We start from the raw sequence: 13,974 nt of genomic DNA, 5'->3' as shown, positions 1-13,974 counted from the left end.
CATATTAAAGGAAACATGCACACAGCACAGGAATGTATAGGTTCAACATGCATCAATCATTCCATCTGAACTCTTCCCTGTACCCCACCAAACCACATCATTCCACTAACTTAACAGACACAGACATTGGCATTAAAGAACTGGCTACAGCTATTAAAGTTATCTGCTTACTTTCAGGCTACCACTTAAAATATTTTCAATCTTGTAAACTTCTAGAAAATTGGCTTTCTAAATCTAATAGGAATGCAGCACACTAGTAACAATACCAGTTCAATTCAGTTTGGGTTCAATTTTCTCCTAATCTTACAAATAAAATACAGCAAAACATTTACTTGTATATTTCAAACATTAGCTGACCCAGCAGGACAATCTAGCAATGATACAGAATGCTCAACATATTTGCTAAAATGGATACTTTGAAGGAGATTTCTGCTTCTGGATTGCCCACACCTCCACTCTTGGGAAGCATATTATTACTGACATTTATACTCTGTACAATTTATCTAATCCACGTTTGTCACCTATTTCAAAAAACATCAACATACATTATTATTGTGTAAAACCTTCCAACACCCCCACATTGTGGACCTACTAAATAGTGCGGCAGTTGGGTATTTCTAGAAAAATGTCACAGCTTTGTCAAAGTTTTTCACACTCCACTCATGAGGACATTTAGCAAGAATAGCAATTCAAGGGAAAAGCCAAAGTTTATACTGCATGGACGTTGATTGGCAGGTGCATCGTGATGTGGCATGATGATTGACAGTTCCCAGCCCAGCTTTGTTTAAATTTTAAAACCAGGCAGGTTGATTCTGATGGGTCAGGACATGGCCCTGACAAATCAACCAGCAAGTGGCTGTTACTGATTTTGTTGAATTGAAGCAGGCACAGAGCATGCTCTAGATTTTACAGTCTGCAAATAATTAGATTCCAGTACATGCCAGTACATCACACTGCAAGCCTGATTGTTTGGCAGCAAAATTCCCCACACTTTCAGGATTATTCAATAAATATTGTCTGAATGCACAATTACAACTAATGCTGAACGCTGTCTTGCAAATTTTGAGCTTATTGACAACTTTGTAAAACAGGACCTGTGCAAACTTGAAGCTGAAACAGGATGCATTAAAGCCATTTTGGCTCATAATGTCAATGGTGACCAGTTCATTTCTTGCAGACAAACTACTGAAAGGGTAAGGCACCTCACAGGTTTGGGCAACAAGTAATGCTAGCTGTTCCATACAGTGCTCAGTACTAACAGGATGCTGCCTTCAGGCCAAAAAGACATTCTGCCCATCATAAATGAATGATGCAGTATATGGATTTCAAAGCCACCACAGTAAGTAGAAAGCACATCATAAAATTGGGCAGACCATAGCAAACAACATAGCCCTTTGGCACTTAAATTAAAAAAAATACTATGGATGCTGGAAAGAAACAACCAAAAACAGAAAATGTCGGAGAAACTGAATAGGTCCTGTCACATTTTGCTGCAACAGGCTTGGTATCATCTGTGGAGAAATATCTTGAGTCATCACACTTCTTCACAACAGATCAGTAGAAGGATCGTTGGACTCAAGGTTAACTTTGCTTTCTCTCCATAGATGCTGCAGGACCTTTTGAGTTTTTCCAGCAGTTTCTGTTTTTGTTTATATCTGTTTGGCTATTTGCAACAAGCAAGATAGTGTCCAAGCCCAAACTGCTCACACTTGTAAACTCAGTCCTAAGGTGGCGGCAGATCTACATTCAGTAGCTGTCTATGGAGGGACGCTATAATGTCACACTTGAAGAGCTGTCAAAAAAATCTTCAAAGGGGTCTAATTAAAAAGAAAAAAAACACTGCAAACTAAACTGTAATCTCCTGGGAGTTATCCCAGGCTGTGAACATGATAGGAGAAACAGCCGTCTGCAGAAGGGTCATGGTAAGTGTCTTCCTTTTTCAAGTCTGTCCAAGAACAGCAGTTACAAAACTGTTGAACTTGGTCTGTGCTTGCTGGTGGATAAAAGGTGCTCAAGTGAGTTGAGGTATGCATGTACTAGATTGGATTTAATCACTGATGTAAGTGAAGGTCACTGTTAAAGCACCACCCCCTAGTCACCCTTGCATTACAGTTAAAGGACTCTCTTACTTGGATTGCGAGAATCTAGCAAGCCAGTTAAAAGGAAGTAGAACAAGAAGGACTCTCACTCTGAGCACTGCTAGCCAACCACCATCAAAGGAATATAGGACAAAAGGGTTTCAACTAACCTACAAAACCAAGAATCCCAAAATTGAACAGTCAGCTATCAACATTTCATTATCTACTCCTCATGAATGGCAATGCAGATTGACCCGTACATCATTTAATTAATATCCTTTGTGACCTTACACCTGCCTGTGTGTGTGAGTGTGTGTGTGTGTGGTGTTATTATTACTTCTTACATTTTAGGTCATAAACTGACTCTTTCGTTAACTCAAGAAAGGCTGTTCAAATTGGCTTCCTCTAAAACCAATTCATTCCAGTCTGGGAGAAAGCTATTGGTAATGGAGGGGATGCACTGTGAATTGATCTTGTTGCCACTGACTGAGGTGAATAAAGAGAAGGAACCGGGTCATTTCCCTTCACCTGGCAGCCTGACAATTTGGGACATCCTGTCTGGAACCATAACAATTTGGGGACACTTGCCCAGGGTGTGTCCATAACAAAAATTTTGAACCATGTATGTAAAGCGTGTACTGATGTTCAGGAAAAAGGCACACCGCGCAGGGAGGCTAGGTCATTTTTTTTTAAATATTGTCCTTAAAAGCTGTTGTGTTTTCATTTCAAATTCTTTCACAGGATGTGACCATCACTGGTTAGGCTAGCCTTTGTTGCCCATTCCGAACCACCCCAGAGTGGTGTTGAGTCAACCACATTGCAATGGGACTGGAGTCACTTGTACAGCAGACCAGGTAAGGATGAAGATTTCATTCCCTGAAGGATATTGGTGAACCAGATGGTTTTTTGTGATAATTAACAATGATTTCATGGCACTGCAGCCTCACAGCGCCAGGGACCTGGGTTCAATTCCAGCCTCGGGTAACTGTCTGTGTGGAGTTTGCACATTCTCCCCGTGTCTGCGTGGGTTTCCTCCAGATGCTCCGGTTTCCTCCCACAGTCCAAAGATGTGCAGGCTAGGTGGATCGGCCACGCTAAATTGCCCATAGTGTTCAGGGGTTTGTGTGGGTTATAGGGAGATGGGTCAGGGTGGGATGCTGCAAGGGGCAGTGTTGACTTGTTGGGCCGAAGAGCCTGTTTCCACACTGTAGGGAATCTAATCATTATTACGTTCTTAATTCCTGACTTTTATTTGGAAATTGGATCTAAATTCCAAAACTTAACAGTAGCAGGATTCAATCCTAGGGACCCAGTCTCCAGATTAATAGTCTAGTGACTAGACCATCTCTTTCTCTACTTTTATGATAAGAACAGTCCATGGAAATTTTGTTGCACAGTAATGAGAACCTCCGACCAATAGTGGGGTTCAAGGAATAGATTTACTGCAGCCAGTTATAGGAGGAAATATGGTGCTGAGCCAATTTAATTGGCAGGGAGGCCCCATGTCAGTCTCCTGGTAGTAGCAAAATCTCTCCAGATTAACACAGGGACGAAGAGGCTGTTGCAGGATTCCAGTCCAATGGCAATGGGATATCAAGTAGGCTCACTAATGAGCTAATTGACTCTCACGATACCTGAGCACACTGCAATGTTAAGGTAGCACCACTTTGGCACACCACCTCAAAAGGTGCGTTCTGTGGCCTGACTCTTGTAGTAAGGCGTACCATGCCCAACTGACAGACCATCACTGAGGAGCGACGCGGAATTTTGAAAGCCACTCTTTGCTCTTGCATCCAAACCTCCGTTCCCCTTTATTCCCAAAATGCATTCAACTATCTGTGGTATGGAACCCCTTAATAATCCACCCTTAGGTGGATGCCAGCAGGCACCATCAGTGCTGGCCCCCACCAGAAGACAGCGTGTTGGACTTCAGATGAGTGCCAGCAACCTTAATCGCAAGGGGAGGGAATTACGCCTGAAGGCACTTGACACCATTGGCCCTTCCCTGCAGAAATTACAGGGGTTGTCCAGCAATTCTACAAAAACTGGATGGGATCGCTCTTGACCAAACAGAACCTCTGTGCAGAGGAATTATCAACAGTGTCTGCCTGGATGTAATTACAATGCAACAGATTTACATAAACAACTGTATATAAATGCAAGAATGACAGCATTACTTGATAAGTGCAAGGCATTTAATACATGATTAGATGTATGGCTTAATGGGAATTGAGGTGGGTGGGGTTAAAATAAAGTTAAGTAATAAAATGCGGATGAAATAATACTATTGAAAGAAACTGTGGAATGTATGGTCATCCATGGCCCTGAAACAGTTCCTGCGTGTGTCCGTCAAGTACAATTGGATCTAAGTTTTATCAAATAGTTTTGTTTGGAAAAATAAATAAAGAGAAGTTCGGAATGTGCAAATGAGTAATTATCAGCTGCGTTTTGCTGGAACTGGTAGTTGCTTATCATATCCTTTTCCTTTTGTTTTTTTTTGTAATAACATACTCATTGGGCACTCATTGGAATGCATATTGCCTGAGGCTGTGGCAGAGCAAAACAAAATTCTGTCTACAACATTACAGGAAGGCTGCAGTTACAGTATTGTGCCTTCAGAATGTTAGATATCTGAGTTGTTGTTTCCTTCATAACACTATCAGTGTTCCTTAATGTTTCCTCAGTGTATTATCCAGACACTAGTTAGTCTTCAGCACTGCACCCAACATATTGCTCCTTGCAGGCCAATGAACCACTCTGTCTCTAGTATGTTGGAGCTGTCTACCTCTCTACCTATTGTGGAAGCAACATCATGAGTGGGATTGTAGTGCCCAAGGCAAAGTCCTACTGCCACTTTCTCAGGGTAACTAGGAATGGGCAATAACTAGGGCTGGGGACCTTGGGGACCGCTTTGCAGAACACGTCCGCTCGGTTCGCAATAAACAACTGCACCTCCCAGTCGCGAACCATTTCAACTCCCCCTCACATTCTTTGGATGACATGTCCATCATGGGCCTCCTGCAGTGCCACAATGATGCCACCCGAAGGTTGCAGGAACAGCAACTCATATTCCGCTTGGGAACCCTGCAGCCCAACGGTATCAATGTGGACGTCACCAGCTTCAAAATCTCCCCTTCCCCCACCGCATCCCAAAACCAGTCCAGTTCGTCCCCTCCCCCCACTGCACCACACAACCAGCCCAGCTCTTCCCCCCCCACCCACTGCATCCCAAAACCAGCCCAGCCAGCCTCTGCCTCCCTAACCTGTTCTTCCTCTCACCCATCCCTTCCTCCCACCCCAAGCCGCACCTCCATCTCCTACCTACTAACCTCATCCCACCTCCTTGACATGTCCGTTTTTCCTAGACTGACCTATCCCCTCCCTACCACTCCACCTATACTCTCCTCTCCACTATCTTCTTTTCTCTGCATCTTCAGTCTGCCCCCCCGCTCTCCCTATTTATTCCAGAACTCTCACCCCATCCCCCTCTCTGATGAAGGGTCTAGGCCTGAAACGTCAGCTTTTGTGCTCCTGAGATGCTGCTGGGCCTGCTGTGTTCATCCAGCCTCACATTTTAATAACTAGGGCTGTCTGCCTTACTCATATCCCATTCACAAATAAAAAGATTACTTTTCAACTAAACGTCTGGAAGAGACTGAAGATGTTTTGAGCTGTGTAAACTTTCACATTGATCTAATAATCTAGTAATAGCCGAGAGACTAAATATAAAAGATAATCTTCCTCTCTGTCTTCATGTTACCACAAAAATGTAAACTAGCATGATGTTGTTGAACTTGAAAGGGTTCAGAAAGGACTTACAAGGATATTGCCAGGGTTGGAAGGTTTGAGTAATAGGGAGACACTTGATAGGCTGGGGCTATTTTTCCTGGAGCGTCAGAGGCTGAGGGGTGACCTTATAAAAGTTTATAAAATTGAGGGTCACGGATAGGGTGAATAGCCAAAATCTTTTCTCCAGGGTAGAGGAGTCTAAAACTAGAGGACATAGGTTTAAGGCAAGAGGGAAAAGATTAAAAGGAGCCTGGGCGGCAACTTTTTCACACAGAGGGTGGTGCATGTATGGAATGAGGTGCCAAGGGAAATGCTGAAGGCTGGTACAATTACAACATTTAAAAGCCGTCTGGATGGGTACATAAATAGGAAGGGGGTTTACAAGGATTTGGGTCAAATGCTGGCAAATGGGACTAGATTATTTTCGGATGTCTGGTCAATGCAGTTGAGTTGGATCGAAGGTTCGATTTCTCTTCCTTCCAGCCCTGAAGCATGATTCTGTTCGTTTACCTCCTTCCTTAATTGGGATACACTTCAGAGAAAAGTGGCTCAAAATTAGCAGTACAATTTATTCAGTCACACCTTGTCAAGACAATCCCTTCAAATGAGTGATATTTTTCTCCTGCCCCAGGCCGTATCCTCAAATCGAACAAAGATCCATCAGTCTGCACCAGTGCCAGCCATTTGCAAGTCCTGATAAGGAATTCTTTTGTCCATTATTTCACAATCGTGCTATCTATTCTGTTAACGTAAACACCAGAATATCGCCCCAATAAAATTGTTGCATGAGGGAGGCTGTTTTCTTTAAACTGTCAAAGCAGTGCCTATTCTTCTGTTTTGTTTGTTTTTCTCACTCCCTGACGGTCCTGATTATGATGCTAAGTTTGCCACTGTTAGAGCCGAGCTGCAAGCATTTTTCTTGCCTCGTTAGACACAGATTCCAAAAAGGGTCAGGCCTGCCCATTAAGAAGACCTATTTAAGAAGGCTATTTTAATTGAGGGCTGTGTGACAATCTGTAAGCACTGTGCAATGTAACACATGAACCTTCATTCTGTGAACCATAAGTTCCAAACTCGAAGTGTGCTTCTGTGCATGCACGAGTGAGAAATCTCTGACAACAGCAGTGGCTGCTCCACACACGTCGAGTTTCTCTCTTGCAGAATGAAAACAACTACCTGTTGCAAGTTTTTTGTCCCTTTTCCCTGGTCTGCTTAGAAAGTTACTGAATGGCTGAGTTTTAATTTCAACTTGGGCCCTCGAGGGTTAACTGCCTGTTAGATAGCCCTGTCCAGTTCCTCTTTCTGACCATTTTGCGCTGCTGCTACAGTTGAATTTCATCCCAGGACGTTATGGCATGGGTGACACTAACGCGTCATTGGTCAGGACTTTTTAAGTTCTTGCATGTGATGTTGCTTTTGCTGCCAAGGTCAGCATTTGTAGCCCATCCTTAACTGCCCTTAAACTCATTGGCTCTCAACTGTCTTCTGAAATCAGCCAATCAGGTTGCTGTGGGTCTGGAGTCACACGTGGGCCAGACCAGGTATGGGTGTCAGATTTCCTTCCTTAAAATATATATGTAAACTAGGTGGCTTTTTTATGACAATCAATACATAGTCACCATTAGGCTGATTGTTAATTGAAAATTTAATTGAAACAATTGAAACTGCACTGCCTGCCATGATGAGATTTGAACCCATACCCTCAAAACATTAACCTGGGCTCTGGATAATCAATCTACTGCCTCCCCGCAGTTCTATTAACTGGGGCAGCGAGGACACTTTCTTCACAAGCTGATCTCTGACTGATTCTTGTGTCAGGGGGTGAGTCTGTGCACCACCCTGCCAACCCATACATCCTCACAGGAAAAGTCATTTTTCCCATCATTTTAGTTTCTATTCTCTTTCTGACTGGTCCTTGGATGGAGGGATCATTGGGAAAACAACAATCATTATCCACCCTGTGTTTCCCCAGGAGGACTAAGAATGAATCATTTGTTGTGATACAGATTGATTGGGTGAGGTGGCGGGGGACCGGGGGGTGGTGGTGTGGGGGAGGGAGACAGACTTCTTTCCGCATGGATAGGAGTGAAATATTTTGGGTTTTTAGTGCAACTTTGGCACTTGCTTAGTCACTTCCTGGCTCACAAACAGCCATATGTCAGAATGTTATCAGGAACGGTGTAGCACTTCAACACAGTGGAAGTGTACATTTCTTTAGTATTAATTTTGCACTCCAAGAATTGGCCATTTTCCTGTTGGTTCTCTGACTCAGTGGAATCCTTGCTTTAACTCCAGACTGTTCAACTTGTAATGATTCGCCGTTCAAGCAATAATTTCAAAGAAGAGGATTCTCGCTTATCCTTGCGATCTTCTTCTTTAGCCTTGTCTTTGTAGCTATGTCATGTGGGACTCTAATGCTTGCCTGCAGACTACGACACTCTGTTACCAACCTGCATCTATCTTTGATCACTACAGTTCCCACTTGGGTTTATTCTTCATTCTTCTTGAGTGCATCCTTGGCTTTTATTGATCAAGCCAGCGCTAAGCAGGAGGTCTGAGATGATTTATGACAACACAGAAAATGGCCTTTCCCTCTTTCATCAGTTACTATTGTGCTTGCTTCATACTGAGTCACAGATCCTTAGCTAAGCTGCTGTATAGATGATACAGAGCAAGGCATCGTCATTTATCTTGTCACCACTATCTAATAGCTGTTACACTTGCATCCATTTTTGTCTGTATCTTGACTGTGGCTTTATATTCCCTTTGGGTCTTTAATGCAACAGCTCCTCACTTTTTGTTACAATTTAATGACTGCACAGTAAACCTTCACTTTCCCCACCACTCTCTTCCCTCCCATAAATACCAGATACTAAGATCTGCAAAATAAACATCAGGAGTGCTCAAATGGATTTTCTATTTGTGAAGGACGTCATGAGGCTACTCATTTTTGAAGCCGTGATATTTTAGAAGTTGTAAGGAGCAGAATCTGTCTGGAGTGGTGCATAAAGTTGTCCTACTCATCAACTCCTTGCTTGGGTCTGGGCTCCACATGCACTAGGAGCACCAAGAGTGGCCCAACCAAGTAATAGCTATGATTAAGCATGTTGCGGGCTTTTGAAATGTGGAAGGGAGCTATGCCCAGTCACCAAGATTGACTATCCAGGAAAAAGATACTGACCAACCAGCTGGAACAGGATCCTTATCAAGGTGGGGAAGATTGCAGGCTAATTCTCTTGTTCTCTTGTACAAGTGCTGCCTGAGGTTAGCACATCTTACACAGACTGGGGTCTCAGTACATGATCTGATGGAGAAATCAACTTGGGCATTAATTTTAAGTTTTGGAGAGTTCAATTTTTTTCGGCGTAAAATGGTGATTCGAATAGAAAGCCAAACTGGGCTCAAGTGCAGCACCTTCCATTTTCACATATCCAACTTTACATGATCACCAAACAATTCAAGATTTCCCTGCCTCCACCCGGTCCCAGGAGTCACTGGGGGAACACATTAAAACCAATTCACTCCTTAATTCTGCTAGGTAACATAATAAAAGATAACAAAGTGTGGAGCTGGAAGAACACAGCAGGCCAAGCAGCATCTCAGGAGCAAAAAAGCTGACGTTTCGGGCCTAGACCCCTCTCTGATGAAGGGTCTAGGCCCAAAACATCAGCTTTTGTGCTCCTGAGATGCTGCTTGGCCTGCTGTGTTCATCCAGCTTCACACTTTGTTATCTTGGATTCTCCAGCATCTGCAGTTCCCATTATCTCAGGTAACATAATAAAATCAGATGAATTTTCAAATGATATTTTAAGAGTCTTATTCATCGTCTGATTTATTTTCATTTCGGCCTCTAGTTATCCTGGGATTGCTGTTTGAATTAGAGAAGCTATCTCCCAGTCAACTTCCTCACATCTCTAATCCTTTTGAACATCACATCCCTGCCAGACATCACCCCTGGGAATGCTTGCAAACCTGAAGTTAAGCACCGTCATCTTTCTCCTTGTCATCTTACCAAAATCCTTCTGACTCTCCAGTCCTAATTACAGAACAGAATTATCTTTTATCCCATGGTTTTTCCACATCATTTCTCAACCTGCAACCTTTATCAGCGAAAAAACTTCACTGGTTACCTGAAACGTGTCAGTCTACCTCACCTTGTCATTACCCGTTCTGGTGAACACCATTACCCACATCACTATCTCTCTCCCCCCAACCCCAACCCCAACCCTCTTAGCTCCCTTTCACCTCTAAGTCTGGTCAACAAACGCAACACCAAATCCCTGCAGGTCCTGCTGTCAATTAGCTGCAGCTTTCTGTCTGCCTCTCATTCCCTTGTCAGGAAAGGGTCACCGACTGACAGAAGGTAGAAACTTGGGGTTGAGGTTGAAAGAGCCATATCAGCAATATATCAACACTGGAAGCAGTAGCAATAGCAGGAATCAATAGAGTGACAAGCATGCTTCAATTCAGGGGGAGACAGAAGAAGTGGACGTACTGTAGAAACTGGCCATAACGTAGTTTTGGCAGCGATCACCAGTAAATTCATTTGGACACCTGACAAGACAAATAAAATGAGAAAGAAAGAGAGGAGAAAGAAGATAAGTAACTGTCAGGATAGAGTCACCTCAGCACCGGGTTTCATCACCTTGGTGTGGTCACCGTTTAATCCATTTTATCTGTAAATCATCATCTCTGCAAGTTTGCTGGCTTAAGTCAGCAAATAATTCATTTCTTAAAAACTTAGTAGGTGCATTTACAAGCCATGAAAATCCAACTCTTTCAAGTTTATCTGCGATTGTATATCTGAACCAAATTAAATGCAAAAATCCATATTCACAAATTTAGGCAAAACTTAATCCATGATTGTAGAATTATCATTTTTGCAAATGCCAACTTTCTCCCAATTTATCACCGATGTTGGCCAAGTCATTTCAAAGCAATCACTTGCGTGTATGAGAGGAATTTTTCCACGTTCCTCTTGCTTCAGAAAGATCCAGAACAGTTTCTACTTGAACATTTTAGGGCTGTTAACCTAAATAACTGGGGAACAAAGGAAATGGAGAGGAATTTAATAGCTGTAAATACACTGATGAGGAACTGAACCTGTCCCATACTGTTTTTCCAAAGTCAAATGAAAGCAAGAAGAACAGCAAACAGTACGAGATTAACCAGGGCCTAGCCACATTATGAGAAGTTGCCCAAATGAAAATAAAAAATAAATATTTTAGTAGCATCTTTCTTTCCAAGCAGTGACAACACCAAGGGCTCTTTCTTTTGAGCTGCAGGGGAGAGAGAAGAATAAAACAGACACGATTATATCTTCACATACGTTCAGGTAAAAAGACCCTCATGGGTACAGTCTCTGTACATCTTTCTCCGGTGAATCCAGGGTCACACCTGAGGGGTAAAAACGGGACATAAACAGAACAAGTGAACTCAAACGGTCCAGTCATGATGGTTAAAGGCAGTTAAATGTGCTGGAAATCACAGGTGAACCCACATTGAGGAGAACTGCTCAGTAGATTAGGCCAGCTTGGCTGCCTGAAATCAATGGCCAACTATTGCTTCTTTAGAATGGCTGACTCTCCTTTGAAGATAATTTTTACATGATTACTTGTTAGTTTATAAGTGACTGCTCGAGACAAAAGCCACTTGGGTTCCCCATATGTCCACATCTCTAATATGGGACTTAAGGGTAATAACAAGTTGATAGGAATCATTTAATACTCGAACATTTTTGGGAAAGCTTTTAAACATAATTCGTATTGATGATTTTTTGGTTCTAAATTTCCCTTGCAATATAACAACCATTGGTTCAAACACAAATTCAATTTAAAATCATTTCACAAGAAGGGCGCTGCAAATATTTGTGGAATCAAAGTGTCCCTGCTTTTTTACACATTAGTTATAAGCATATAGAAGTTATAGCTCCAATTTTATCTGTCTGCACAACCTCAATGGCCAATGTATCAGTTTCGACATGCAATATATTAAATCAAAAAGACATCAGCTACCAGTTTTGTCACACAAAATTGCTCAGCAAAACAATAAGTAGCAAATTGTTTCATTCAAATTAGACACTTTGAGGTTGGAAAGCTTAGCATCAATGAGCCATCACTCTAAATACCTTCCTTCATATGTATTTAAGAAAACATTGCAGTATGGAATTTAAACAATGAGGAGAATTTTAACATTCATTTTTTTCAATCTCTGACATCAACTGAGCTGCTTGAATGGTGAATGGATCACAGGATGCAAAGTCAGCTCAAGTGCAACACTAGCTGAGGTCCTGATTGCTAATGGTGGGAAAGAGAACGTGGTCATAAAGGTCTCTTGGGGTGCAGTCATAGTGTCCCTACCTATAGGTTTGGAGGACTGGGTTTGAGTCCCAAGGTCTCCGAACATCTCTGACTATGTTGGTTGGAAAATATAAAGAATAAATTTCCTTTAGTTGGTGAATTTGAGGTGGGCTTTCAAAAAAAAAACAGTTCACTGCGGCTTTTGTGGTGCTGTGATAGTGTCCTTACTTATGAGTCAGGAGGCCTGAATTCAAGTTCCATCCATGCAAGTTGATGTGTCACCACATGCCTGCACAGGTTAATTAGAAGAAAAATATCCCCCTACAGAAGCTGAAGTGTGTTATTTTTTCCTCCTATTTTGATGTTGTCCCTTGTTTTCCCACTTTAGTTGAATTGGTATTTTTTTGTTGCCACACGGCCTCACATTGTTGATTAATTTGGTGATTGGTTACATTTGTAAAATAAAGAACCAGTTTTCCCATAAGGCGAAAGAGGTTGCTGACCTGTAGCGGTTTGACTTAATGCTGGACTTTAAATAAATGAATATGGAAGAGAGTGTGGCTCCTGCTTTCTCCTCTTCTGGAAGAATATTTACCCGATTAAGACCAACAGTTCACAGAATGGTGTTGCTCAAATGATTGGCAGAAGGAGCAGGCATGATGTCCTGCTCAACTTTTCCATGTTTTATGTTTCACATTTGATTAGTGAATGTTCTTTTTGGAAGGACTTAATTGGATCATTGAGATTGTTTACGTGCCTTTGTCTTTTGCAATAAAGCTCTTTCTGATACCAAAACATCTTCTGGTGAAAAGGCTAGAAAAATGCACTTCTGCTCCAAGCAGAATCACAATCCAAGCATAACACTTCTTGGCAATGGAACTGTATATTCATCAGGCTCCAAACTGCATTACAACATGTGTCAGTGTGACAGAAACACCCCATTCCACTACACCAATGATAAGATTATGTCATTGTGCATTTTTTTTAATCTACTGAACTGAACTAAACAGAACATTTTTCTGTTTCCCCATCTGAATCTTAAGATAGGATCAGAACTTCCTGGTTTTGTAGAAGACATGGTGAATTCATTGGAATGCACTCTCCTTCCACCATCCCAAAAAAACTGTGGCTGAATGTCCAGCATCTGTTTTTTTTCCTTCAAATCAATGATTGCAAGTTGATCCAATGCTCATGCATATGGAGATATCATGCTTGATGAATGCGTACTGTCACCATGAAAATGCTCTTTACTTAACTGATAATTAACAAAATATCATTTTTTTGGGTTGAATATCATGCAGTAGGGCACTGTATTTTGGGTATGCCCATGAATATTTAGACATCTTCTATTCCCTTTGTGGTCACAATGCGCTTTCTTCAATCAGCATGAGGAAGGGCTGAATAGAAGCCAATGTTATTATATTTTTGCCCATTGTTATTGCTATTAAGGTTGGTTTCTATGCTTTGTCAATATAACACATTAATTATAATTTGGTAAAGCCCAAAGCTGTCTGATGGAGATGCCTGAGCACATTACTTCATCGGAATTTTAGTCAAACAGTACATCTGTGCCTGAATTTTTATCAGCCATACTGGTTAACTGCTGCTCTGCAGTTTGTGTTAAGTAGGGTAACTGGACATGCGTTGTCTGAGAAATTTATAAAATGGTTCACCTTTAAAATCTTTTAGTCCAATTTCTATTATGTTAAAATCCATTCACTCTGCATTTCAAATATGCCACATTAATAATGAATGTGAAGGCCCCATTGATCTTGTAATGAACCTACTCAACATATTCCCTCTCATTC

General features: G+C 41.8%; 1 protein-coding gene across 9 annotated transcripts in view; it reads right to left on the bottom strand.

The window, feature by feature from the left end:
- Positions 1-13,974, bottom strand: part of nrg1 (neuregulin 1) — a 741,182-nt gene that overhangs the window by 22,963 nt on the left and 704,245 nt on the right. For 8 of the 9 annotated variants that reach the window (XM_048529321.2, XM_059652855.1, XM_059652885.1 and 5 more), the window contains one exon: positions 10,363-10,421. In XM_048529321.2, the coding sequence (XP_048385278.1) occupies positions 10,363-10,421 (59 nt within the window). Of the gene's footprint in view, positions 1-10,362; positions 10,422-11,196; positions 11,265-13,974 lie in introns of all 9 variants that reach the window. The other variant, XM_059652805.1, reaches the window with a different exon arrangement.

This window comes from Stegostoma tigrinum, chromosome 1 (assembly GCF_030684315.1).
Source record: "Stegostoma tigrinum isolate sSteTig4 chromosome 1, sSteTig4.hap1, whole genome shotgun sequence".
In the NCBI taxonomy this organism is placed as follows: Eukaryota; Metazoa; Chordata; class Chondrichthyes; order Orectolobiformes; family Stegostomatidae; genus Stegostoma; species Stegostoma tigrinum.
Note: the sequence above shows the minus strand (reverse complement) of the source record. Positions and strands in the feature narration are given on the sequence as shown.